This window comes from Crinia signifera, chromosome 8 (assembly GCF_055691185.1).
Source record: "Crinia signifera chromosome 8, ASM5569118v1, whole genome shotgun sequence".
NCBI classification, from domain to species: Eukaryota; Metazoa; Chordata; class Amphibia; order Anura; family Myobatrachidae; genus Crinia; species Crinia signifera.
Genome location: NC_139224.1, coordinates 41,619,555 through 41,647,118, shown reverse-complemented (window position 1 = coordinate 41,647,118; position 27,564 = coordinate 41,619,555). Strand labels below are relative to the sequence as shown.

The window sequence follows — 27,564 nt, the reverse complement described above, 5'->3', positions numbered from 1 at the left end:
AGTACCGGTGGGTGCAGAGTAAGGATGAGTAGTACTGGTGAGTGCAGTGTAAGGATGAGTAGTACCGGTGAGTGCAGAGTAAGGATGAGTAGTACTGGTGAGTGCAGTGTAAGGATGAGTAGTACCAGTGAGTGCAGAGTAAGGATGAGCAGTAGCAGTAAGTGCACTGTAGAATGTGTAGAGTAGTACGGACTGTCCTGCCTGCCATAGGAGGGAGCACTGCGCATGCGCGCCCCCTGAGTTATCCCAGCTGTGGCCGCTGCCTACAGCCAGTAGTGAGAGCAGGAGGCAGAGAGGGAGCAGAAGCGGCAGCAGCAGCAGCAGCAGTAGTAGTGCCGGGCGCAGCATCCACAGCGGGACACAGGCTCCTCCATCCATCTCCCAGGCTCGGATCATAGGCAGCCCCCTGCAGGAGTGTGTTTGCCCTCTGCAGCCCGGAGCCCGGATCATCACCCCCGGACCGGGGTCTCGTCTCTCACCTCCTGCAGCATCTGATCCCGGCTCCTCCGATCGCAGCTCCAGTGCCGGGTGATGGACTCTGGCTGGGAGCAGCTCTGACATACACCCGAGTGGGGCCAGAGGAGGCTCGCTGCTACCTGGGGGCGCTCACCGCTGATTCCAGGGGATTTACTGGGAGCCTGCTGCGGGGACTGTCAGTGCGGGACCCCCTCTCTCCCTGCCAGCAGCTGGCTCAGGACACCCGGCAGGAGAGGGGCGCACAGGATCTGCTGCTGGGAACCCCAATCCCCCACTTGTTGGATTACACCCGGACCCCCTGCCCCGATTTGCGGGCGTGTCCCAATATCTGGGGCTCACACTCACTTTTGGATTTACCTTCACTCGGATTACCAAATTGTCCTGCCGCAGCTGTAACATGGGGAAGGTGAGTCTGAGTGCACACTCTCCCTTCCCAGAGGGTCACCTACCCCTAATACCGGTGCCCAGGTATTGGGGACATAACCCAGGACAGAGGTGGGGACCTGTAACTCTCCCAGTGGGGGGGATATGTTCTCACTGGGACATGCTGTGCTCCTGCAGTGGGACAGGGGAGAGGGTCTGAGTTCTGCTGGTTCAGGACCTGAGATGAGACACAGGTTTTCTCTGCTCTAATCAGACCTTTGTATGTAATTGGTAACAGCACATGTACCAGCCCTTACAGCCATGAACAAAGCAATGTTGGTAACTGGATGACTCCAGAAACCCCCCAAAAGTACTCCCCACCCCCAGCCCCCTATTCTCTACACTGCAGGGAAACCATCAGCACTGCACTTTCCCCAAGTTCTGTCCTAATTACCAGGCTGTAGAAGTGATTGGGGTGGTTGTGGTACAGCCTGGCTTCTATTTATTTATATTGTATTATTATTTGCTACTTTGGGGTTCAGCAAAGTCCCTGGTGAAGTTAGAGGCTATCTGATCACTGTTACAAATGGCCTTAGCTTAGTTCCCAGAGAACACATGGAAGATGGTCCTACTTTACACCTATACTCTAAGCTGGGGTCTCCTCCTCCCTCCCAGACAGGACACATACAGCAGAGGGCTCTGGCTGCTTCCTTGCACATATAGCTCAGTACTTTCTGCTGTTCTCAGTGTGAGGCTTTGGCACAAGGCTGGCTGCAAACATATGGGAACTGGAGCTTAGATGCCCGATCTACTGAGAATTACAGGTCCTAGGTACCCCAGGTTGATTCAACTTGTCACCAAGGGGCTGTCACACCCTGCTATGGATAATCCAGCAACCACTGGGCTAGATCTGACCAGTGCAGGTGGTCGGGGCTGTACCTCAGTCATCACTAATATATACTTGGAAAATTAGGCTGCATTTATGAAGTAGGAAGGTAAATGAGAAGAGGTGAGATGAGCAATGTGTGACATTTGCTGCCCCCTATCGGAAAGAACAATGAATGTTTTTATGAAATATTGTATCCACTACTCCCAACCATCCTGGGTATATTGATCTATATGTTGCTTATTATGTATAATACAATGGTAATGGCTGGCAGACTCTCACTGATGCTCATACCTTGTGGCCGGTAGTTTCCTAATACAAACTTTTCTACCCATCCAGAAGTTCCCAGCTGCCAAGTGTCAGACTTTATTTTATTTTTTCTATAAAGCGAATCCCCGGGGTATATGCTCAGTATTATCCTATGACTATAATGTAACTGTACTGTACCATGATCTAGAATTCAACGTCTGATGAAACGTTTGGCTTCGTGTTTCTGCACGGCCCCAGGTCTAGTTGAACTTGTTAATGATTTTCAATCCTGCCTAATCTGTTTAGTGCACCAACACTCTCCCGAGTGTCATTGTGAATGTGATCAGCATCTGGGCCCCCTATGTGTAATGGTGTATCACTATTATCTGCAACGGAGTTCTGAATCTGTTCTAGCTATTAGCAATAATTAGGAACTATATATGCGACTATCTATCTATCGATCGCTAACATTTAAAAAAAAATTCTGTACGCTCAAAACGATTGTCATTGATACATTTTTATAAGACTTATTAACGGCTACATTGTAATGCGATTAGACCCAAAAATGTATCTATTTTCCCCCCCTTTAATACATCCTACTTACTACCAGGAATCGGTGCACTGTATGTCCAGACGGGTTACTTGTAATCATAAATTTCCAGTACGTTACTTTGACAAGTGCCCCCCTACCCCATTCTTCCCTTTCCCTTCCCCCAACAAGCAGGAATTAATTGCACCTTGTCTCCTCTGTTGCAAAGTCCACAATGCACTGGGAGAGCCCCCTTGTGGTGACAACCAACAAAGTCAATGTTTTACACACATCCCATTCTGGGGTTTAAATGGCAGAATCTGTACATAACTGTATACACAATTTCTTTATATATTTTTTTTTATTTATATTAAACTGTTATATAGAAAATTGTCAGTTTAAAATATACCGGCATTGTTCTAGTGGCACCTCAATTACAAATTTTGTTTGTATTCCTTCATTTCATAATTAATGTAACTAGACCGCACTCTGGATCCACATCCTATTTACTAATAATCCAATCAATCCAACGCAAACGTAAAGATTCGTTTTGGTTTAAAATAAACTCCTCTATTGGTCTGTGTCATTTGCGAAGTGTCGGGACAACAATTACATTTCATGTTCAATATCATTTTAGAGTTAGAGAACTAATATGTTTTTATTTATTTATCCGTCACTTATTTGTAGTGTTATTATTATTATTCAACTATATCATATTAAAAGTTACTTTTTTATAAGACGCATACAAATATAAGAAAACTGGATTCTTAATGTAACGAATAAGTAAATAAAAAAACGATAAAACGAAATTGTCCCAATCCGAGAAACTGCTAGGAAACTGTAGGGACCAATCCGTCTGGGAGAAATAATGAGAATATTATAAATAATAATAAATAAGAGAGACAACGCTGTGATTATAAATATTCAACGTTTTTTTTTTTTTTTTAAAGCCTAAAGAAGAATAAAACATTTGTTGGTATTTATCAAAGTTTGGAGAGGGATAAAATTGTGGGCGATAAATTACACATCAATCAGCTTCCATAATGTTTACAGATCTGTTTGAAAAATGACAGGAGCTGAAGGCTTGGTAGGTTATCTGTCTACAAGCTTTGTAAATACCCCCCCCCCCCCACCTCATTGAACTTTTATTAGTCTTCAATTAAATTTGAGGCTTCCACAAATGAATCATACTGTGAAACACTGTTTTAGTGTTATGTAGTGTACTTTTTAATATATATATATATATATATATATATATATATATATATATATATATATATATATATATATATATATATATATACTGTGTGTGTGTGTGTCTGAGTGCTATCTCAATGCTGGAATTGCAAATCCCCTTTCTCTCTTTCAAATTGTGATTACAATAGAGCATTGACCTAATAACCAGATTATTTCCCTGGTATAATCTGTACTAGGTGGTGGGTTACTATCTTGTTTGTGTCCGGAGAGCAATAAAATGGTCATGACTTTAGAGTTCCCCACTTGGAACAGCAGAGATCTATGTATTCTAAAGCAGCCTGATACAATATTGGGGATGTAATCGATTAGCAGACGCTGGAAGAGTGTGTTATGGTGTGTACAAGCTGTATTTACAACTGCACAATACAGGGAATTACACACAGGGCTGAGGAGAAGAGGGGACAGGGAATTTATAACCCAGAGTAAATAGAGTTGTTTAGCAGCCCCGGAGTGGTAATAAATAACTCCCCATGACTAGACAAGATATGGAGTGCGGTGGGCCCAGTATAGTAACTGCATGGGGGGAGGCTGCAGCTCCTTATGGAGGGTACTGGGCGCTGAGATGCGCTGTCATTTGGCTGAAGAAGTCAAAGTAGAAGATACTAGATGGTACCAAATGGGCCGGTCTTTGTTCCTGAGCAGGGGGTAACGGGCTGTTCTGTAAGGTCTGCTCTGGGCTGTTATGGGGGAGAGAATGTGGGTGATGGGATAGTAGATTCCCAAAGGAAAGTTTGGTTTCTTGTATGAGAAAACCTATACGTGTGTGTGTGTGTGTATGTATGTATGTATGTGTGTAATTAATATAGATATATATATATATATATATATATATATATATATATATATATATATAATTAGTGCATATATGGGAACTTTAACTTTTTTTCTGTGTAAATGGACTACATCTATATTTTTGTATTAAATGTTTGCAGTACGTGATCGTTTTGTTTTGCATTTGATCTCATAATAGCAAACAAACTAAATAAATAAACAGATAAACATCCCCTCCTGGATTATCTACTTGGTGTATATCAACCCAAACTGTATTGAGCAGAGAAGGGAATCTCTCAGATGCAGCAGCAGATGTGCGGGCTGACACTGGCAGCTGGGAGTATTGCTTAATCCAAATGTTATTCGTTAGTACTTTTTTGTTTCAGGTTTTTGGACTTCCTTTGAAAACCTATTAGCACATAAATTATACCAGCAGCAGCAGCAGCATCAGCGGGCAGAGCCTGCAGCCCAGAGATCCTCATTCAGCGGAGACATCCTCGTTAGCGCAGGACACGCAGGGAGGGAGGGGGTCCCTTAGACACGCCACTATAGTGATATAACTCCATCCACTCGTGTCTGCTGTACAACTGCTGGGTATTTATCACAGCAGCCTCTTCCTTCCACTATAACATCACTCGCTCTGGTAATACAAATGCACTTGGTTTTTCCTTTTACCTCTCTTTCTGTATCTATCTATCTATCTATCTATCTATCTATCTATCTATCTATCTATCTATCTATCTATCTTTCTTTATCTATCTATACAAAAAGTTTCCATTTTCAAGTATTTTTTTTTTTGTTTAACGATTTGTTTAATTTTTTTTATTTATTTATTCTACTTTTTTTTTTCATTTTTGTTTTTTGGATTTTATTTTTTTCCAGAAATCTTTTGGACTGTTAATAACGTCGGAAGGTTTTGGGGTACCCGGGAGAGCGATGATTTCCAAGTATCTGCTGGTTCTCCTCCTTGCCTTGTCCTGCATCTCTCATGCGATGGTGGACGCAAGTTCATGGTGGTGAGCAAAAAGTTTCTGCGTTTAAAAAACAAACAAAAAAAATATTGAGATGCGGTTTACACGCTGCTTGTGTCCGGGCACCTTTATGTCTCTCAGCCTGTTCCTTATACAACACGTGTGTTATATTTCGTTTTGAAAAGTAACAATACTTATTTATGTCAAGTCCTGCCCTGGATACAATGTGATATTGTATCCAGGTATATACCTTTTTTATATTACAGATTAATTTTTAGTTTCTATGAATCTTTAATTTGCCATAATACCCAATATAGAGCAGACCCTGTGTATTAGATAGTGTATGACACTCTATGGTACTCTTGTGCAGGTCACTAGCCTTGAACCCTGTCCAGCTCCCAGAAGTGTACATTATTGGGGCGCAGCCCCTCTGCAGCCAGCTCTCCGGACTGTCTCAGGGGCAGAAGAAATTGTGTCAGCTGTATCAGGACCACATGCAGTATATCGGGGAGGGAGCAAAGACTGGAATCAAAGAGTGCCAGTACCAGTTCAGGCACAGGAGGTGGAACTGCAGCACAGTGGACAACACTTCAGTGTTTGGCAGAGTTATGCAGATCGGTAAGGACTTTATAAAATATATATAAAAATAAAAATGTGGACAATTGTTATAATGTATTGATTAATTGCATATTAGTTATCGAAAATATTCTTTTTATTATTCTTTTCCTCTATTTATATGGTGCCACAAGGGATCTGCAGTGCCCAATTAAACATTGTGATTCTTTAAACCTGACACTTTTTTTTTTTTTTTTTTTTATAATTTCGTATTGCATTGTTACTGTGGAACTCCATTTTCCAGCATGCCCAAAGCATGGATTTGTAGTTAAATCCTTGGGTGCCAAGTGAATTTGTCAACATAGGTGTAACAATTGGCAAGCAAACTTTTTTTTTTTATTCATCATAATGACCTGTAATGTTTGCAGTCTATAGGAAATATCCTTTTTTTTTTACACATTTTTTATTTGATTTTATATAACAAATGTGAGCGACGCTGGCATTTTTAGCGGATATTGTGCGCATCTCTCAGAGATGCACTCAAAGGGTTAATGGTGAATGAGGCATTCTATTCTTGTACCCATATCTGTTGTACAGCAGAATTTTAAAAAGTGGATATCTGTTGTTTTGTGTTCTATGTATTGTTGCATATGTTGAAATAGAAGGTGGATTAAATTGCATTTATTTTGTTAGGAAATATAATGGTCATGTGTGAAATATTAGTTCTCACGTAGAATTGCAAGCCCCTGAGAACACAAGCCTTGTTTTAATGACTTTATTATGGGAACTGAGGCTGTTACTGTATTATCCTGTTTTTCACACCTAGGATTTTTACAGGGAGAGTGACATGTGCTTCCTGTCAGTGTGGGAGACTTTGATCCACACTCAGGTCTCTTCTCCCCTCTCTTCTGTCTTGTTTGCTCTTGGTTTAAAGTCACTTTTTTTTTTTTTTAAATCCGCGGTTGGGTTGATCTTAAGAAGAGACTCCCTGCAGGTTGTGACAGTCGCAATCCCTGGGGATTTTCTGGTGTTGAACACTCTAAACTTTTTTTTTTTACTTATGTTAAAAAAAAAATCGCTAATATCCTTGCATAAACCTATTTTTTAAACAAGAAGTAATTTATAAGGGCAATTAGCCACTTAAAGTAAATGCTGTGCTAAGAGGATTTAATAGGTATTTGGAGGCGGTGGCTCAGACTGGCATAGTGAAGTGGCTATTCATCCACTATAAGAAGCTGGACTCATTTTCAGACTATATTTAAGTTTCATAAACTGGGGAGGGGAGAGAGAGCCAGATGCATGATTTTATTTCTGGGAAATTAGCTGAAATGTAAAATTGCTGTGCTTTAAAGATGATATGCATTACAGAATTAATGTGCTTTTGTAGGCACTTTGCAGAGGTTTTTGGTAATTCCATATATCAATATGTCTCCACATGTCTCATACAATTATCAAAGATTTTACATTGTATATTTTCCTACCCAAACTCTGTGCATGTGTATATAAATAATATCATGTATAGCTTGACAAAGGCCACGTCGAGAACCCAAGCAGCCGCAACGCACGTTTCGCCATTAAGTTGATTTTTTTTTCTTTTCTTTTTCTTTTCAATTTTAAGTATGAGTTCACTTTATATTATATTGTGAAAACTGTTTTTGTGTTTAAGATACTGTCTCTGAAAATACATGTATCGAATAACTAGTTTATATGTACGATTTAATGCCCAGGTAAATAATCCAACTTACATTTGCAAAATAAATACATTTAGTTAATTTAAGTAATTTTTTCCACAAGTTTTTCCCCTTGTTGTGTCTAACATTTAAGAAACAGTAGTCCACAACACTATCGACACAATTGTTTAAATTTTTTTTACATTTGTGGGTTGTACTGTACCCCGGTCCCCCTCATGCCCCAATAAATGCTATGCGACCACATCAGTAAAAAGTTTATGTTCCTAGCCAAATCTTGGCTTTCTCCTTGGATTTCAGATGGCCTATGGCATTTATAGGGGACTGTGGACAATATGGCATTCATATTCAAAGAACACTCGCATTACACAAAGTGAACTGAACTTGTTTCTTAATTTAATATAAACCTTCTGCGAGCTTTCGCTTGAAATTCTCCATTTCAGTACTTTTAAAGGACATTACAGATAAAAACAGATGATTTTATTTCGATGTAAGAATAAGATGGCACAAAGTTTGATAGGAAGGAACAGAATAAAAAAAAAGATATCAAGTTTAAAGATCTTGTGTTTTTATTTCTACCTGACATTTTATTTTGGAAAGTCAGTTAAGTGCAGTTATTGTAACCCGCTGCACATGGAACTTCTGAGATCAGCTTGTTCTCATTTATTGGGAACTGGTGTAGGAAGAAAAAGCCCCAAATCGCTTCCACCCCCTGAACCTTCTCTAGTTCTGATTTAACAGATAAATTTGCTAGACCACTTCATCCTGCAGCTGAAATGGCTGCCCATTTGGGGTGTAATCTGAGAATGTAGAGAGTGGAGTTTAAATCAATATACATGATTGTCCATATATAATATGTATATATACTGTGTGTGTTGTTTTATGTGTGTGTGTGTGTGTATGTGTATATATATATATATATATATATATATTATGTATATATGTATGTATATATATATATATATATATATATATATATATATATATATATGTATGTATGTATGTATGTATGCTATATCCATAATAGATGTTTGCAATAATTGGTATATTGTTTTTCTTTGCAGGGAGCAGAGAGACTGCATTCACTTATTCAATCAGTGCTGCAGGAGTGGTGAATGCAGTAAGCCGGGCGTGCAGAGAGGGGGAGCTCTCCACCTGCGGCTGCAGCCGGGCAGCCCGGCCTAAGGATCTACCCCGGGACTGGTTGTGGGGTGGCTGCGGAGATAATCTAGATTATGGCTACAGATTTGCCAAGGAATTTGTGGATGCCAGGGAACGAGAAAAAATCTACCAAAAAGGATCCTATGACAGCGCCAGGACTATGATGAATCTGCACAACAATGAAGCTGGAAGAAGGGTGAGCTTTTTACTCATGGCCTTTATCAGCTATTCAATTGTATTCACATGAGATCAATGATTCTAGCTCTGTGGTGAGAAGCATAACCTTTTCCAAGGGCCCCCGTGGTGGCCCTTGGTCTATGATTGTTTCTACGCTTAGATGCCTCAGTTTAGGGAATAAAGTAGCCCATGTAAGGAAATGGTGATGGGTGTATATTTGGGCAGTGTTTATCCAGGTGAATGGGGACATTGTAAGACAATAATATGTTGCATGAGAACCGAACTGTCCTGGGAAATGCAGGTTCGTGGATGTCACGCAGATTGCTAAAAGCTGTTTGCAGCTCATCACCTAGATCAATGATTTGGTTGTATCCCCCTTTGTCTTATGACCAGGAATCGAGCACCATTGCCCATCTGAGCCACAGTAATGCTGATCACACAATAGCCAGATCCGTGCAGTTCATCACAGACCTCCGGTGCTTGTGTCCTGCATAGTCCACTTGTAATGCTTTGAGGTTACACTATAGATTGCAATTAGATTAGTATTATGTACATTGTATTCTAATTGGTGTCATCTTTGAGAATCTATCTATCCTTCCTTCCTTCCGAACGAACGAAACTGGTTTCTGATCATTATGAAATCACTTGGCACAAACTACTATTCTAAACATTCCGCTTTGGGGTTTATTGTTTGGGGATCTGATGATCACTTGTGAACATTCTATATTGCATTTGAGGGGTAAATATGCAAAGCTTGGAGAAGTGCTCTCTATCCCCATAAAGAACATTGATGTGGGGATAAATATCACCTCTCTACGCTTCATACATTTACCCCTGAAGGGCAGCACGGACGGTGTAATAGTTAGCATTACTGCCTCACAGCACTGAGGTCATGGGTTCCCTTCCCACCATGGCCCTAACTGTGTGGAGTTTGTATATTCTCCCCGTACTTGCGTGGGTTTCCTCCGGTACTCCGGTTTCCTCCCACAATCCAAAAATATACTGGTAGGTTATTTGGCTTCTAACAAAATGAACCCTCGAATGTCTGTGTGTGTGTACATGTGGTAGGGAATATAGTTTGTAAGCTCCACTGGGGCAGGGACTGATGTGAATGTTCAAATATTCTCTGTGTGCGCTATATAAGAAACTGTTCATCATCATAATAATAATAATAATAAGGCCTTAATGTTTTCATATACAGTACTCACAAGAGTATGTGAAAATGTAAAAAAAAAAACATGAAGCTGGTGGTTTATTTAACTTCTTAAAGTGACCAACATTATTTTGATGAGTTATCAGTCATTTATATACTCCCCCCCCCCCTCCCCCCTCCCCCCAAAAAAGAGAAATCTATAGCACAGTATCACTGCTTCTGTAGTACCTATTGTGCCCAGCAGGTGGCAATGCGAACTGTTTTAATTGTCTATGTACCAGACACTGTGGTTTGTGGATTGTTTTAGGGCATGAACTGTATACACAAACTGTTTATATGCCTGCCTGGCATTTATTGATGCATGCGTGTGCCATGCATATACAGCATGTGAAGTTGTTTGATTAAAAAAAAAAAAGTGACAGTGACACTTGGCCTACCTGCCCTTTTGTTTTCTTACATACCTAGTTTTACTCCTTGAGATGAGCAATATTATATGTAGCCACTAATTCATCTCTGATCTATGCAATAGCCAACAGACCTAGTACATTTCTCATAACATATCAAGGATGTGTAAAACAAAACTACGATTAAAACATTATATTATTTATATACTTGTTTACAGTTTTAACCATTTGTTAAGGGTTTGTCCCGGACAGTGTACTTGTTTGATTTTACACAGCAGCCAGAACGGCACTTCTGTTGGAATATTGTAATCAGTGCGAAAGGGTGACTACAGGGCCCAGACGTGGTGGAGGGGCTAGCGGTGTCAGGTGTGCTCAAGTGTCACCAAACTGAACCGCAAGGAGACCAAGGCCACCAGGTGTCTCCTTTTTAAATGAGCTCTGATAAAGACAATATTATGGTTTGTATTACATAATTGAGGCTCCCTGTGCATTCAGGCATTTGGCACAACTGCCAGATAACAGGATTGGTTAGCAGTATCACTTAGCATATGGTAGACTAAATAACACTGTTGTGGCTCAAGAATCCTGCTCAATCATTAGAACACAAAGTAGGTTTCAGCGGGCATGTGCACTACATCAAATAATGAAGGGAAACCTCCTAATAGGATTTATATGGAACTGTATAGAGATTGTATTGCAGTGTTTACTAAACTTGCTCATGTTTATCTAATTAACCAATACAGCTTGCACCTGTTCTTGGCGGTCTTACTCACATGACTGTGGCACTGAACAGACCTTTGAGTTACATTAGGCATTGGGGGTTATTCTGGTTCAATCCTTCTGTGAAATTCCTTCTCAAATGGACAAAACCATGCGCACTGCAGCGGGGTGGTGGTGGTGATGTAACATGTACACAGAGAGTTAGATTTGGGTGGGGTTTTACTTCAAAGTGAGATATTATAAAGCAGTCAGTATTTTTCCCTGCACAGAAACAAAATAACTCACCCAAATCGAATTCATTCTGCACATTTTACATCTGCCCCCCCTGCAGTGTACATGGTTTTGTCCACTTAAAAAGGAATTTGCCAGAAGGAGTGAACCAAAATAACCCCCTGGATCTGAGCAAGGGGCAAATATCATAACTTTTTATTTATAATAAAATTATAAATTATTATAAAAGTATAATTACATTGTGTTTTTCTTTTTTTTTTTTAAATGCCCCAATTTACTTTTTAGTTTTGTGTTTATGATATTGGAACAGAAAAGATATCTATCTATCCTATCTATCTATCTATCTATCTATCTATCTATCTATCTATCTATCTATCTATCTATCTATCTATCTATCTATCTATCCAGGGGCGGATCCAGGATAAAATGACAGGGGGGGCACCATGATAAAAAAGGGTTTGGGTGGGAGAGGGGCGGTGTTAGTGGTGCCAGTGTACATGCTAAGAGAGCGGCAGGAGAGGGTGTAATTAAAAATAGGCCCTGGCATTTAAAGTGCGCAGGCCCACCATGGCGACAAAAGTGAAGGATGTAGTTGTGCGCGCGCCAAAGGCGTGCTCCGGAAAAGGGTGTGTGGCCACTCAACAGGGGGCGTGTCAACACCATATACAACTTCTACACATTATGCAACAAAATACTAGACCCCCTTATACTTGTCCCTTACACATGATGCCAAATGGAATGAGCCAAAATTGACATAATGCCATGGATTAAGCCAAAATTCAAATAATGCCACATGGATTGTGTCAAAGTTCACATAATGCCACATGGATTGAGCCAAAATTTACATAATAACACACACGGATTGAGCCAAAATTCACATAATGCCACACGGATTGAGCCAAATGCATAAAATGCCATACGGATTGAGCCAAAATTCCCATAATGCCACATGGATTGAGCCAAAATTCACATAATGCCACATGGATTGAGCCAAAATTCACATAATGCCACACGGATTGAGCCAAAATTCACATAATGCCACATGGATTGAGCCAAAATTCACATAATGCCACACGGATTGAGACAAAATTCACATAATGCCACATGGATTGAGCCAGAACTCATATAATGCCACACAGATTAAGCCAAAATTCACAATACACTTCATAAACAGGGACATTGTCCACCAAAGGCTCGCATTAAACATTTACACCATAATGTCCATTACACGTTAAGTTACACGCCATTATGTGTTATGCCAAACACCATAATGCCTATTAAAAATTATGCTACATAAGTGCTGCTTCTCTACATGCTCATTGCCAAGGGTTCCATGCTCATTGCCAGAGGTTCCATGCTCGTTGCCATGTGGGATTACATGCTCATTGCCAAGGTGGAATACATGCTCATGGTAAATGGGGGACAGCCCAGGCAGAAGTGATAGCCACTGACAGTGGCAGAGCCTGGCTGTATTCAGAGCACTGCAGGTCCCGGGTATTTGAAATAATACCCCTTTCACACCAGAAAATGCATTCCCAGGTTGGCCCCTTTTACACCAGCCTAGTCCCTGCATTTTCTGGTGTGAGGGGGAGAGAAAACCACCCCTCCCCCCTGTAACCAGTTATCTCATTTAACCGGCTATATCTTCGGAACCAACTGACCCATTTACATGAGAGAAGTATTATATTGAAGAACTTTTGAGTGGGCTTTGAATGATTTTGGTCCAGTGAGACTGGAACGTTTGGTTCCAGAGGAATCTGCCCTCAAAGAACATGAACTGCCATGAAATTACATTTCAAAAATAAAAAAAATCGGTTTACACGCAATATCTCTGGAACCGATTGACCGATTTGGACCAGCCTGGTATCATATTGAAGGCCCAGCGATTTGGAATTGAATGAAATCAACCACAAGCTTCTGTGATGCCAGAGCGGGAACTGGCAGCCGTCGGAACCGGGTGGGGGTCGGAATTGACGGGTCACATATTATCCTATGGGGAAAAAACGTTACAGGTTTGCCAGGCGGTATCTCCGGTTCCCGGAGGGCTAAAGACACGGGGCTGGGCTCGTTGGAAAGCCCTGGTCCTCAGCTACAAAATAAATGACAGGGGGGGCACGTGCTCCACCCCTGAATCCGCCACTGTATCTATCTATCTATCTATCTATCTATCTATCTATCTTTTGCTTCTCTGTTTACTGCAGTGGTTCCCAAACTTTTTTGAATCACGGCGCCCTTGAGCATCAAAATAATGTTCACGGCACCCCTGGGGCGAATGTTAATTATTGGTAAATTCAGGGAAAAATATTAAATTAAGTCAATTGTGTTTTATATGTCTTCCTTGCAGTCAGTTATATGGTAAGGGACATAATTTGCTACTGTTTGTCCACATTTTATCATTGACTGCTCTGGTTTTATCGTGATATTGATCATAAATCATTTTAATTGGTCCTGGGCCACCAACTCAGGGAACCCCTGCAATGGTCCTGGGACACCCCAGGGTGCCACGGCACACAGTTTGGGAACCACTGGTTTACTGACTTGTTATGTTTGAGAATCCCATCATTGTGTTGCATGCTTTTATATCTGTAATATAACATTGTTGCGTCATTGTTATTTGTGTGTTGTTAAACTTTAAGCATCTTTCACAGCCGAGTTTGTCAGGAGACCTAGGTCTAGACCTAACTATAATGACTTTTTATGAAGGTCCGAATTCTAGATGATCAACTCCTGTAAGGCCTTCCTAATCCCCCTCCTTTGGTAATGAGAAGCCGTGGCTCAATAAAGTTTTAAACTGCGACTTTATTGATGCAATAAAATAATCATCATAGGCAGGGAAACCAGCAGTACTACTTGGCACATTTTTAAGCCAACACACTTTTAGTCATAGCATGCACGCAATCTACTAATATATGTCCACAATTCATTTGAAAACCGCCTCTTCTTTAGATCAAATAGGGTGAAAGAATTGTTGTAAAGGCACGTAACAAATGCAAGACTCATTGAAATAAACAAAGGTATGTCAAGATACAACAAAAGAGACCATCATAAAATACAGGATAATTTCCACCCAATCCCTTTAATGTTTTCTGCTTTTTATTTAATTAATATCCTATTTATAGGGGATGTATTATTACAGTACTGTTAAGAATGCAACTAAACCCCTACCTTTTGTATTCTGTTTCATATACCATCTTTCCACCAAAATCCCAGGCTTATGGTCTGTTTTAACATGGGGCGGACCCTGTTTACACTGCACCTTGAACCCAGGTTATTCCTGGACCTACCCCATTTAGTCTGGCCTGCATGTCACTCAGAGACACGCCCCTGAGGCGAACCTCTGCATACACAGCCAATCAGCAGCTTTTCAGTGTAACCTGGGTCAAATAACTTGAGTCGAGCTGTTTACACTGCACAGTTACATGGGTCCATCAGTAGCCACCAGGGCTGGATTCCCAGGTCACTTGACCTGGTTATTTTTCAAGGACCCTTTTATGCCAAGCTGTGACCTTGGTAGACCTAGAAAAATATATTGCAACAGTAGAAAGGGGTATAAGCAGTGGTTGAAGTGGGACTATGGAAAAATGTAATAGAATGGACAGGGATCTGAGATGCACGTAGAACCCCAGAAGCATTAGAAATGATAACGATGATATCACTATATAGTAAAAAAGAAACCCTATTACAGTATATGATATATCTGTTTTACTTCATCTTTTATTAATGTCCAACTTTACTCATCCACTGCACCTCTCATAAGCTCTGTTCCTCTTTAACACTGCAGTTTTTACTCCCGCCTTCCCTCCATATCACCCCTAAACCTTTCACTCCCTCCTTCCATTTCTCACCCCTGTCTCTCACCCCTGTCTCTCCCTCCCACTCCCTCCCTCTTCCTCCTTCATCCCTACACCTCCCTCTCCCTCCTTCATCCCTACACCTCCCACTTCCTCCTAATTTTTTTTTTATATAGCGCTCTTTCCTCAATCGGACTCAAGGCGCTTAACAGTATGAATGTAATACAGTACAGGAACACTGAAGTACAGAGAGGCTTTATATAAACAATATTTAAGGGAATTATGGAAATGCTTGTGTAAACAGGAAAGTCTTGAGTGTTTTTTTTTTTTTAGGATTCTAGAGTGGGTGCCTCTTGAACTGTGCAGGGAATTATCATCCCTACACCCCTCATCCCTGAACTCCCACTCCCTTCTACTATCATCTCTGCACCTCCCACTCCCTCCTCCTATCATCCATACACCTCCCACTCCCTCCTACTATCATCCCTACACCTCCCACTCCCTCCTCCTATTATCCCTACACCTCCCAGTCCCTCCTTCCCTTTCTGACCCCAGTACCTCCCACTCCCTCAGTCTATCATCCCCACACCTCTTACTCTCTCTTCCTATCATGCCTACATGACTCACTCCCTCCTTCCATTTTACTCCCATCTTCTATCATCTGTACACCCCTCACTCCCTCCTTCTTTAATCCTTATACTCCTTACTCCCTCCTTCTATCATCACTTTACTCCTATCATCCATACCCACCTGTTTTAATTGGTTACATAAACCTAATTTCTCTTTGCTTTGTATATCTCTATCTATATATTTTTCTATATCTATCTTTATTGTTTGCTTGCATAAAGATGTTACATACTTTGCTTGCCATTTTAAAGCAATTATTGCTGCAAAGAGAGAGTCCTAGCTAGTTGGTGGGATGCACTGTCCTGTCTCTGACTATATGATGTCACAATGAGCAATGCCTGCACTGGGTGGTTAAGTGGATCTTCGGACTGTGGCTTTCTAGGCTGCAGGATACTAAATACAGGCAGGGAAACAATGTTGCTGGGTGGTGACATTACACTACCCTAGTTGTGTCCCTGGTTCTGTATAACTTCACAAGAGCTGTAGTCCAGCCTGACTGGACAGGATAGTTTCAGATCATGTTCTGCAAAGTTCTGTTTGGGCTTTTGGTTGCCAGTTTTCTACCCCTGCAACCTCTGTAGTTTTGCCTTGATTTGTTGACTGTACAGTAGGAGCAAGCAGGGATGGATTTGGAGGGAAAACAAACTCATGCTAGGGCTACCTTCAAAAATTTCCTATAAGAGGTTTGCAAAATGACCATGGCCATGTTTATGTGCAGATTACATTAGTTCTTCTACATATTAGAACTGCCACGAGGGTGTGATTCATGAACTAGACCATAATTACAGTAGGTCAGTATTGTCTAGGACAGAGGACCTCAAACTATTTTGCTCTGGGACCCCAACAAACAATAAAAATGACAGGTCCCCAGCAAGTTACTGCAGAGGCTTTGCGTCTCCATACTGAGAAGGTTGGGACCCACTTTGGGGTCAAGACCCACAGTTTGAGAACCGCTGGTCTAGGACGACCCCTGAAAGGTTTACAAAAGTTGACAATGTCCTTATCCGAATGGGCCAAAGGTGGCGTTTCAAGACTGACTCACTTGCAGGGCCGGTGCCCAGGGGGGGGGTACCTGTGTTATAAAGCTGGCGGCTGGCACTGTTCTTATAGCTGGCGGCGTCCATGCAGGTGCTGGAGCGGGCAGGGGTGTTGTCTGTGCCGCGGGGGTACCTGCGGCGCTGTCACTGGGTATAAAGCTGCTGGCGGTGGGGTCTGGTCCCTGCAGTGAATAGAGAATAACAAGCGCTATGCGCGCGCGGCGGCGTGGGAAGCGCTTCTGATTTTGAAAACACTTGCCGCACGCTGATAGGCTGAATCTCAGCCAATCAGCGTGCGGCAAATTCCGTGTACAACACTGAAAATACAAAATACTGAGGACATTGATTGCTGTTCAACATACGAATTGATTACGGAAAAAACTTTTATGCAATTGATTGGTACGAGACATTAACTCTCTAAACCTGTTGTTTGATGGTAACTTTACACTTGTCACACATTTTGCTTTTTCAAACACACTGTTAATAGCCGCACCCCTATAATTTTACTTGTAGACCTTAAAAGACCTTCTAACCTCCCTCTCTCCTCTGCAGTGCAGAATAAATTTCCTTTTTTCTATAGTGATATTATTCTGAACATTTTAATAGATATCACATAATGGTATACACTACAAACTGTAGAATAAAATAAACAATTACATACAGTAAGGCAACAGTGTAAATAGAACAGTGTAAATAGAAAATTTCCCAATTCTAGAATGTATCAAATTGTATTTGATAAATAAATAGGAGCGGACACACTTATTCAATCGTCCTTTTTGTAATCAGCATCAAGGTACAGGAAGATCACAAATTAAATCCATTAGGTCATGAAATAAAGAATGTAAAATGAGTGTGCACATACATAAAAATATGGCCAATATGTCTCACTGAGTTTTGCAAATTAGTGCCGGTGTAAGGTGACGCGCCCAAATGCTGCCAGGATAATCCTCTATCTTTATTAGACAATAAAAATAATGACAGGTCCCCAGCAAGTTACTGCAGAAGGTCATCACATCACATGTGTAGTCAGCAGACAGCACATACATGGCAGCATTGTGGAGGCACAAAATGATGGGAGGAGCCTGAAGTAGCAGACAACTCAACAGATTTCAGACTCCTTGAATCACTGACTGAGGTTAGAAAAGTCATCTGCCTCATGGTCAGCAACATGGAGTCGTGACCCCATACTGAGCAGGTCAGGACCCACAGTTTGAGAACCGCTGCTCTATACATATATGTGTAGTGTCTGTGAGTCTCCGAAACACTGACATCTGCTGGTAGAGAGTGACACTACATCTCTTTCTCACATGCACAAACACAGAAGGTAGCAGACTTATCTTTCAAAGCTTTCTGCTTCGAGCGGGCCTAATAGTGTTTATATAGCGGCTTCCAGCAAGTTGCATCTTATTTCCAAATGAAAGCCAGTTTGTAACCGAGCATATAGTACACTAACCTGTGGGCCAGCTAAGTATCCACGTGCTGGCCGTGCACTTGCAAGCTACTGTGATTGGTCCAGTGAATGAGTTCTGCAGGGGACCCTGTGGTGGGTAGCTGCCGAAGCCAGGTGCGGTACATGATGTATACAGGCAAGCAGCGTCTGCGGGTCGGCAGAGTGCCAAAGTGCTTGCTGTGCACTTGCAGGCTACCGTGATTGGACTGGTAGATGGATCCTGCAGGAGACCCGGTGGTGATTGGCTGTTGTGGGCTAGGTGTGATGTAAGCTGCACAATACAAATAGGCAAACGGCGTCTGTATTCCAGTCGGTGCTTCTGGTCAGTAACTAGCACTTGCAAGCCAGGTATAAAAACCAGACGCTGGCCGAATGGAACACTCACACAGAGGCTGTCTGCTTTCAAGAAATGGTACCGGTGTCAGCCAGGACATTTACAGTAAATAAAAAACATACCAACTGATGTAGCTTTTCAGATGCCGTGTTTCAGAGTTCAGACAAATTGGAGATCTGTGTATCTAGTAGATCAGCTTTAAAAGGAGATACAGGTCAACGTATTTCAACCCTTTTGTTCTAGGGACTTTTTCAAGACTTATTTAGTGACATTTCTAAAACCGTTGTGAGCTTTTTCCATTGGGTAGAGTCCACTTGACTGTGAAAGGGCGGTGCCCCACAGACTGTACCATATAGGCTGCTTAAGGCCAGATTAACAATTGGGAGGATAGACCTAAAGCAGCAGTTCTCAAACTGTGGGTCCTGACCTTCTCAGCATGAGGTCACGGTTCAAGGAGTCTGAAAAGTCTGTTTAATTGTCTGTTATTTTAGACTTCTCCCATCATTTGGTGCCTCCACAATGCTGCCATGTATGTGATGTCTGCTGACTACACATGTGAAGTGATGACCTTCTGCAGTAACTTGCTGGGGTCCTGTAATTATTTTTATTGTCGAAGAATAAAATAATTTGAGGGCCCCTGATCTAAAGCACCAGACCTACAAAACAAAAATTGCCCATCATCATAATGGCATGATGATGATGATGATCAGCTGCCTATCTGCCAAATGGTCAGCCATAAATATCTAAAAATGTTATTCTTTTCACTAAATTGTGCTATTTTGATGTATTTAGAGAGCCAAATGAGTAGATGGGGATACAAACCTGCACAGCTATGGCCCCTTGTGGATTTTAATCTGGCCTATAATGCTGTGGTTATTTAAAATAAATGAGCAGAAATCAAACATACTGTAACATCTCATGCAAAAAGTGGGACATTTTTAAGTCAAACAGCAACATTTTATCTACATCTACAGATGCAGCCAGAATCGTTATTGCAGCCAGCGCATCAGATGCTCCTATATGGTGGCTGGTGCACGTGGACGCGTGTGTCCATTGCCGGGAATTGGGCGTGCGTGCATCTGAGATGACAATGACTCTGGCTCCATTTGTACGTTCCACCAAATTTGTTGCTTATGTAGAATAAGGACCCCTTTGCCATGTTTAGACTCAATTTAAGAGTGGTTTTGCTCTACTCTGGGACATGATTAAGCAAAGCACTTGATATTATGTGGCTTGCCATATAATTGAGACCTGCTTAACAGGCCTTCTCTTTGATATCTATTTAAAAATTGCTCACCCCCCCCCCCCCCCCCCAAAAAAAAAATATGGGTCAGAGTTATCAATACTTTGGTTCAATAAATTTTAGACAAATTGTTCGCAAATAATCTTTCCCATTTTTTTGGTGACTGGGAGATATTCTTTGTTTTGCTCTTGTAGAAGGATCTTAAAGCATAAGTCTCTGCCAGTAGTCTTTAGTAAATTTTAAAGCCTACATCCAGGATTTGAGGCCCACATTGCAATAAAAACAATTCTGTGAGCCATTTTATTAATTTATTTACAGTTTCTTATATAGCGCAGCACATTCTGTTGCGCTTTACAATTGGAATCAACAGTGATTAGGCAAATTGGGTGATCACAGACAGACATAAAGGTAGGAGGGCCGTGCTCACAAGTTTACAATCTATAGGGAATCAGGAAGGATACACAAGAATAGGCACTATCTATAGCATAGCGGTCCCACCATATTACAAAGAACAGTCCTGAAGTGAAGCAGTTGGATATGAAAGATTTGAGGCTAGAGGAGAGTCTTAATGTGCATGGGAGAGCATTCCATAGGTTGGGCAGGGCAGCCGAGAGGAATTCCGGGCCCCGGTAAAAATTTTGGGGCGTGGCCTAAGTGTGGGAGGTGTGGGCACCTCCCGCAATTAGGCCACACCCCCAAAATATTTTAAGGAGGGTGAAAGAAAACTCTAAAAACTGTAATCTCAGCAGCGGCACACATGCACAGCACATGCTGCAGAAGTGTGTGCTGCTGTTGCTACCCAGGAGGGACGGAGGGGGAAGGGAGGGGTTGGACCAGGGCCCCTGCGGGCCCTCCCCAGCAAGCCTGGGCCTGGGTAATTTGTACCTGCTCCCCCCCTCTCTCGGCTGCCCTGAGGTTGGGTACTGCCCGATGAGTCTTGCATGACTTGTGAATGAGCTCTTGTAGTGAATGTGGGTTAGAGACACAGATCTTCTTCAGAACGTTCGAGTTGGGAGATATTTTGAGTTAAGCGAAGAGATATATGTTGGTATAGCTTTTATGTGAGTAAAAGTATTTTATATTGAATACAGTAAAATACAGGCAACCAATGGAACAAATCTTCAGGACTTTCTTTCTTTCTTTCTTTCTTTCTTTCTTTCTTTCTTTCTTTCTTTCTTTCTTTCTTTCTTTCTTTCTTTTTCCACAGCTCTTTACAGAGAATATTTGAACATTCATTTAAGTCCCTGCCCCAGTGGAGCTTACAATCTATATTCCCTACCACATGTACACGCGCACACAGACATTCTAGGGTTAATTTTTTGGGAAGTCAATTAACCTACCAGTATATTTTTGGATTGTGGGAAAAACAGGAACACCCAGAGGAAACCCACGCAAGTACGGGGAGATTATACAAACTCGGCACAGTTAGGGCCATGGCGGGAATGAAATCCATGACCTCAGTGCTGTGAGGCCGGAATGCTAACCATTACACCATCCGTGATGCCCCAAAAGATTTGTCTTGTAGCTGCATTCAAAATGGATTGCAGTGGTGATAGTCTTTTCTTGGGAAGACCGGCAAGGAGACTATTGCAATAATCAATACGGGAGATAATGAGTGCATGGATTAGAAATTTTGCAGTGTGTTTTGTAAGATATGGTCATATTTTGGATATGTTTTTTAGATGCATGTAACATGATTTAGAGACAGATTGAATGTGTGGAACAGAAAGTTCAGAGTCAATGAACCTAGGCAGCGAGCTTGTGGGGTAGGGTGGATAGTCGAGTTGGCAACACTTTTAGAGATATCAGGTTGGTAACTACTTTTGGCTGGTGGGAATATAAGTAATTCTGTTTTGTTTTGAAAATGTTGCGTTTTGAGGTGGTGAGATGACATCCAAACCTGGGGAGGATCAGTAGATTTGATTATCATCAGTGTACAAGTGATCCCTGAAATCCAAAGGAGCTGATTTGTATACCAAGAAGTATGTATGTATGTATACATACATACATACATACATACATACATACATACATACTTTGCAGGAATGGTGCGCTGACACCTGCTTAATTAGTGAACACTGAAGCTATTAAGAAGTCCACAGTTCTTTATATGAAATCGCTTGTTGCCAGACTGTGGAACTGCAGCACCCTTCTTCTGTCTCTGTCCCCAAGAGACAACGCCGAAGCAATCTACAAACAAAGAACAAGAAGGGGCGCCCAATAGCGTAGTATTGTCAAAACATATAAAAGTGACAACCATCACTAGTACATTAACCGTACTATAAAAGTCCTCAGTGGTGGACTTAAAACCACATGGTGCATAACAAATATCCACACTGGCAAAATACAGGAACGTTTGGTGTTTAAATCGCAGGTCACTCACAGCTACCACAGGGAGAGATCTCCAATTTGCAGCGCTTGACAGATTCCTTCAGCGACGGGCAGCTCAGCAGCTGCTAGCACCTTACGTATCCTGCTACTTGGAAAAGCGTCAGTCAGGCCATGCCCCTACGCATTTCGTCAAGGACTTCGTCAGTGGGGTGCCCACTGACGAAGTCCTTGACGAAACGCGTCAAGCTTAAAACTTAAAATTCCACAAATATAAAATGTAATTTTTTTTTGCCAATAATATACAAAGGCGGTCATTCTGAATGATTTGCTCCCCCCACACTTTCGCACGGGGGACCGATATGTTCAGTCTGCGTGTGCACATACTGATGAAAGTGCATGAGCAGGGTGATTGGACTCTGTGACTTGCATAGTCATCGATCCATTCTCACGGGACAGTGTGGGCTGGGGTGAGGGGCGGTGTTCCCATGGTAATTCAGAGATGGTGTGGGGGGAAGGCAGCTGACATCAGCGGATGTGACACACTCCAGTAGTGCCATCAATTCTATAGGAGTCTATTTACTCATTCTTAGATGGAGAAAAAGTGGATGGAGGTGAAGAACCAGCTCCTAAATTTCAATTTTCAAACATAGCCTATACCATGGCTATTGGCTGTTACTCCATCTCTGTCCATCTCCAAGAGTTCATAAATGGACCACATTGGGGGTTATTCAATCTATGCCAATGTTTCCGACAGTTGGAAACATCTGCAAACAAATTTGGTTGAATTTCAGAGTCGACCTATTAAATCTACATGCCAATTTTTATTTTTTTTGACTGTTGGAAAAACACGTATATTGTCGTATCACGCTCTGATGCACGTGTCTTAGTCAAACGCAGCCATTTTCGACTATTTTTCACAAATGCAGATTATACCTTAAACAAAGTTGAATCTATGTCAATGGAAAAGCCATTCGAAAAAGGCCACATAGAACATACATGTCCAGATTATTCAGACAAGATTGAAGACAACCCCCCCCTCCCAGTCTCTTTAGACTTGAGGAGCTTGCACATTGCAGGTGCAAAATGTCAAGGTCTGGTTTTTCCTTTATTGCTCCTCTCCCTGATAACATTAAGATAGCACATACATCAATGTCTTTCTTGGTTACTAAGTTGTACAATAGTAAAGATGCAATCCAAATTCATCCAGTCAGGGCCGGTGCAAGCCCCCCGCCCGCCCCAGGCAAAAAAATCCCGCACCGCCCGGGGGGGGGGGGGGTGGGGATTGGTGGTCGACACTAATATGGCAGCACGGGGGGGGGGGGGTGCGGGCGATACTGCGGCAGACGCCCGCACCCCCCGGAGCGCTGTACCTGCTGTAGCTGCTGCAGCTTCCGGGTGCTACGAGTCAAAATTGTCCTCTCCTTTCTCACTGAATCCCCCCAGCAGGGAGCCAGCGTCTCCATCCTCGCCGAAATCCCCCCCAGCAGGGAGCGCAGGGGGCAGCGTTGATACACGCCGGGCGGGATGAGCTGCTTTCTGGTACCTCTCTGTGGTACCTTGGCAGCTCAGTACCGCCCTCCAGTGGATTTTACATGATTCCTCATGAACAGACAGACAAATTTTCTGTGTACAGCCTTACAGTTTTATTATATTTATAGATGCCAACTTTTAAAATATCTTTTCGGTCACATCAATAGTCTGTAAAACAATTATTGCTTATTTTTATTTTTGTGTTTTTGCTCTTATTTTACTGTCTGTGCTTGGTGTTTTTTTTTCCTTTCTTCTTCTTTACAACGCAAGTGAGTTTCTGTAGTTACTTCAAAAATGACAGTATAGGTTGTTCTAATTTAGAAATAATATTGTAGGCAGTGATTGGAAGCTGCTTACTGGTATTATATTTTATATAGGTACTTATGTATTATCTGGACTCCCATGTTAAATGCACCCCGTTTTTTCATACTCCTACTATCCAACTACGCAAGGAGTTAATTTTATATAGTGTGTCGAGCGCAGCGAGCCACCATGCCCGAAGCGTGGCGAGCGGACGCGGTCTCATAAACATAAGTACCTTTATATATAACCCCACAGTCCCTATTTTGTAAGCACTGTTCTAGTTTGCAAGGGTGGCCTCATGGTAATGTAGGTGTGACGTGGGAGAATTAAATAAGTGTTTTGTTTGAAGTCAAAGTTGCATTTGTGGAAAATGGTTGAAAATGGCAGCGAATTCGACTAAAACATGTGGATCGGTGAGTAATTCACCAATTAATGTGTTTACCAACCATGGCAATTTTTCAAAAGTTAAAAAATAGGCACGTAGATTGAATCAATCTAAATTTGACTGAAAATTGGTGAAAAGCGACGGTTTCCAACTTAATTTTTTAAAATGTTGGGAGGTATTGGTATAGTTTTCATTGGTAAGCCATCTACCTCTGTTACCTTTTACAACTGGAACAAAAGTTATCTTTGAATAGGTTGGAGAAACCTCTCATTTGTGTAATATACAGTAACGTTCAAGAATGTTTTTGTTATTTTTTTATTTTTGTGCAGTTTACTGATGTTTTGTTTATCTCTTTTTTTTTTCCCTTCATTATTACTATAATGCTTACAAACTAGAGTTGATTAATTGTTCTTCTATGCACTGGCTCTGAGAGGGAAAGGGAAGTCCATCTTCCTCCCCCCTTCTTCCATGTATTACTTGCCTTGATATGAAAAGTGGGTCCCTTTTCCTCCACGGCACCATATTCCCAAGTGACCTCTTAAGAAAGATGGCTCTGCACAGTAAAAGAAAACACTCTGGCACCAGTGAAGTGTGTTGAATTGCTCCAGTGATTTTATGTCCATTGCTGGGAGTTGCATACTTTATTATCGGGGACCACCCAGCCCCAATAATTAATGAACTTCATGAATAGGCCGCTAAGTAACAGACAGGAGAAGCAATTGATTTCTATGTGATATTAAGTCTGTCTCTAATTGTATATACCTAATTATTGCACTGGACCACCACACCATCAGTTTCATGAATGTTTCTGTAATTAGTAATTTTAGGATTCAAGGGGCAAACTATTGTGTCATTTCAATTTTTTTTTAGCTAAGAACAATCCCTTAGATAAAAAAAATGGTGTGAGTTCATTATATTGTGAACACATCATACTGTATGACATGCTTAAATCTTGAGGGTTGGTTGGGAACATGATAATGTTGGTATTGAATGTTTGTAATAGACAGCCAGCAGATGTGATGGAAACAAATATAGTAGAAATATTTTTTTAAATAGTTTGTATGACCCTATAGCTGCCCCTAGAATGGAATGGATTCATGGACTAAAATAACCTCGGATTTGACTTATTTGTACAATTAGTTTCTGTCTATGGTCAAAATGGTGCCTGACTGTTTAACTGCAACTGCCTAGTTGGACTGCATTAAAGTGTCCATTTCTTTTCTTCCATTACAGGCCGTAAGTACTTTGGCGGATGTTGCCTGCAAATGTCATGGAGTATCTGGCTCATGTAGTTTGAAGACATGTTGGCTACAACTTGCTGACTTCCGCAAGGTGGGAGATCTTTTAAAGGAGAAATATGATAGTGCGGCAGCAATGAAACTCAATAGCCGAGGGAAGTTGGTGCAGGTGAACAACAAGTTCAATTCCCCCACCACGAACGATCTTGTTTACATCGACCCAAGTCCGGATTATTGTGTTCGCAATGAAAGTACTGGGTCTTTAGGGACCCAAGGAAGACTGTGCAATAAGACGTCAGAGGGCATGGATGGCTGTGAGCTAATGTGCTGTGGAAGGGGTTATGATCAGTTTAAAACGGTACAGACTGAGAGATGCCACTGCAAATTTCACTGGTGCTGTTACGTGAAATGCAAGAAATGCACCGAGATTGTTGACCAGTTTGTATGCAAGTAAGGCACAACGAGAAGGACTAAAAAGGATATTGAATATTTTGCTTTAATTTATAGAGGTCACTTAGGAGTTGCAAGCAAACAGCAACTGGATCCATTTCTATCCTATCACTACCGCTCTCTGAGGGAAAAAAAAATAAGTAATGAAAAAAAGTGAACTGAAAATATTTATTTACAGAAATAAAGACTTTTTAAAAGTATATAATTAGATAAACTATGTCCGAAGTGCACGGGAATTAGAACATGTATAGTAGGTAAAAACAAGTTTATATGAATGAGAGAGTGAAACGCAACATATGGATGGACACAGAAGTTTTTTGTTTTAAAGGTTGTGTTTAGTGGTTCACTCCTAAAATGCTCGCAGTTCTGCCCATTATAGGCAGAGGTTTTTTTATTCTCTGGTGACATTATATTTTCATACTAGGAGCTACTATTCATTGTGTGGTACCTCTTGATCATAAGATTGCACTTTGTCTTGCGCATAAAGTCTTATATGTTCAGTTTCAAATGTTTCAACTTAAATGACAAGTTACCAATCAAAAATTTACACAAATCCTATTCAGACAAAACAACACAAACCAAAGTATTCCTTCTACTCAGTACACTTCAACTATTTTAAAAATATAAAAAAAATTTTTTATTGGTTGATAAACAAACTTAGTGAAAAAAGATTGGTCACCTGTTTAGTTGGGTAATCTTGGTTTTGTATTTTCTCTAGTCATCTTGTTAATTATGTCATCTGCCTGACCCCGATACACAGCTGCACATAACTTAAATAATTTTGAAATTCATATCTTCTACTGTATTTAGATTAAGATATTTAAAGTTCCACATTTTTTATGAGCTAAAGCCATTTTAATAATGCAAAATCCTACTATGCAGTTTTTAAGAAATCATACTTTACATAATAATATGAATACTATACACTAAACTTTACATACAATATGATTACATTTATGGGAAATTGTGGTCTGCTGTTTTCTATTTCAAAGCTTTTGTGACTATATGTAAATATATATATATATATCCCTAAATACTGCCAGTAATTAAATGTATGTATTTATTTACACATTTATCTAGGCGACTTTTCCTTTGTTTTTTATTTCAAATCAACAAATTGAATCTTATTTTAAAAATCTTTATTGACATTTTTGTATGGGTATATTTTACAGAATCTTTCTTTTTGGTGTCAGGTTTCAAAGGGTTGTTCTGAAAACTTTTAAAGCACATATTAATAAATGGTTCATGGGCTG

The 27,564-nt window shown here is 41.1% G+C and overlaps 1 protein-coding gene across 2 annotated transcripts; it reads left to right on the top strand.

The window, feature by feature from the left end:
• The first annotated feature begins 271 nt into the window (after window positions 1-271).
• Window positions 272-27,438, top strand: WNT5A (Wnt family member 5A). 2 transcript variants are annotated; one of them, XM_083156218.1, is made up of 5 exons: window positions 272-883; window positions 5,415-5,548; window positions 5,874-6,121; window positions 8,811-9,103; window positions 25,857-27,438. In XM_083156218.1, exons 1-5 carry the CDS (start codon window positions 875-877, stop codon window positions 26,313-26,315), a joined length of 1,143 nt encoding a protein of 380 aa, XP_083012344.1. In that variant the 5' UTR covers window positions 272-874; the 3' UTR covers window positions 26,316-27,438. The 2 variants fall into 2 exon arrangements, with proteins under 2 accessions (XP_083012344.1, XP_083012345.1); XM_083156219.1 differs by lacking the exon at window positions 272-883 and adding an exon at window positions 4,839-5,175.
• Window positions 27,439-27,564: the final 126 nt, after the last annotated feature.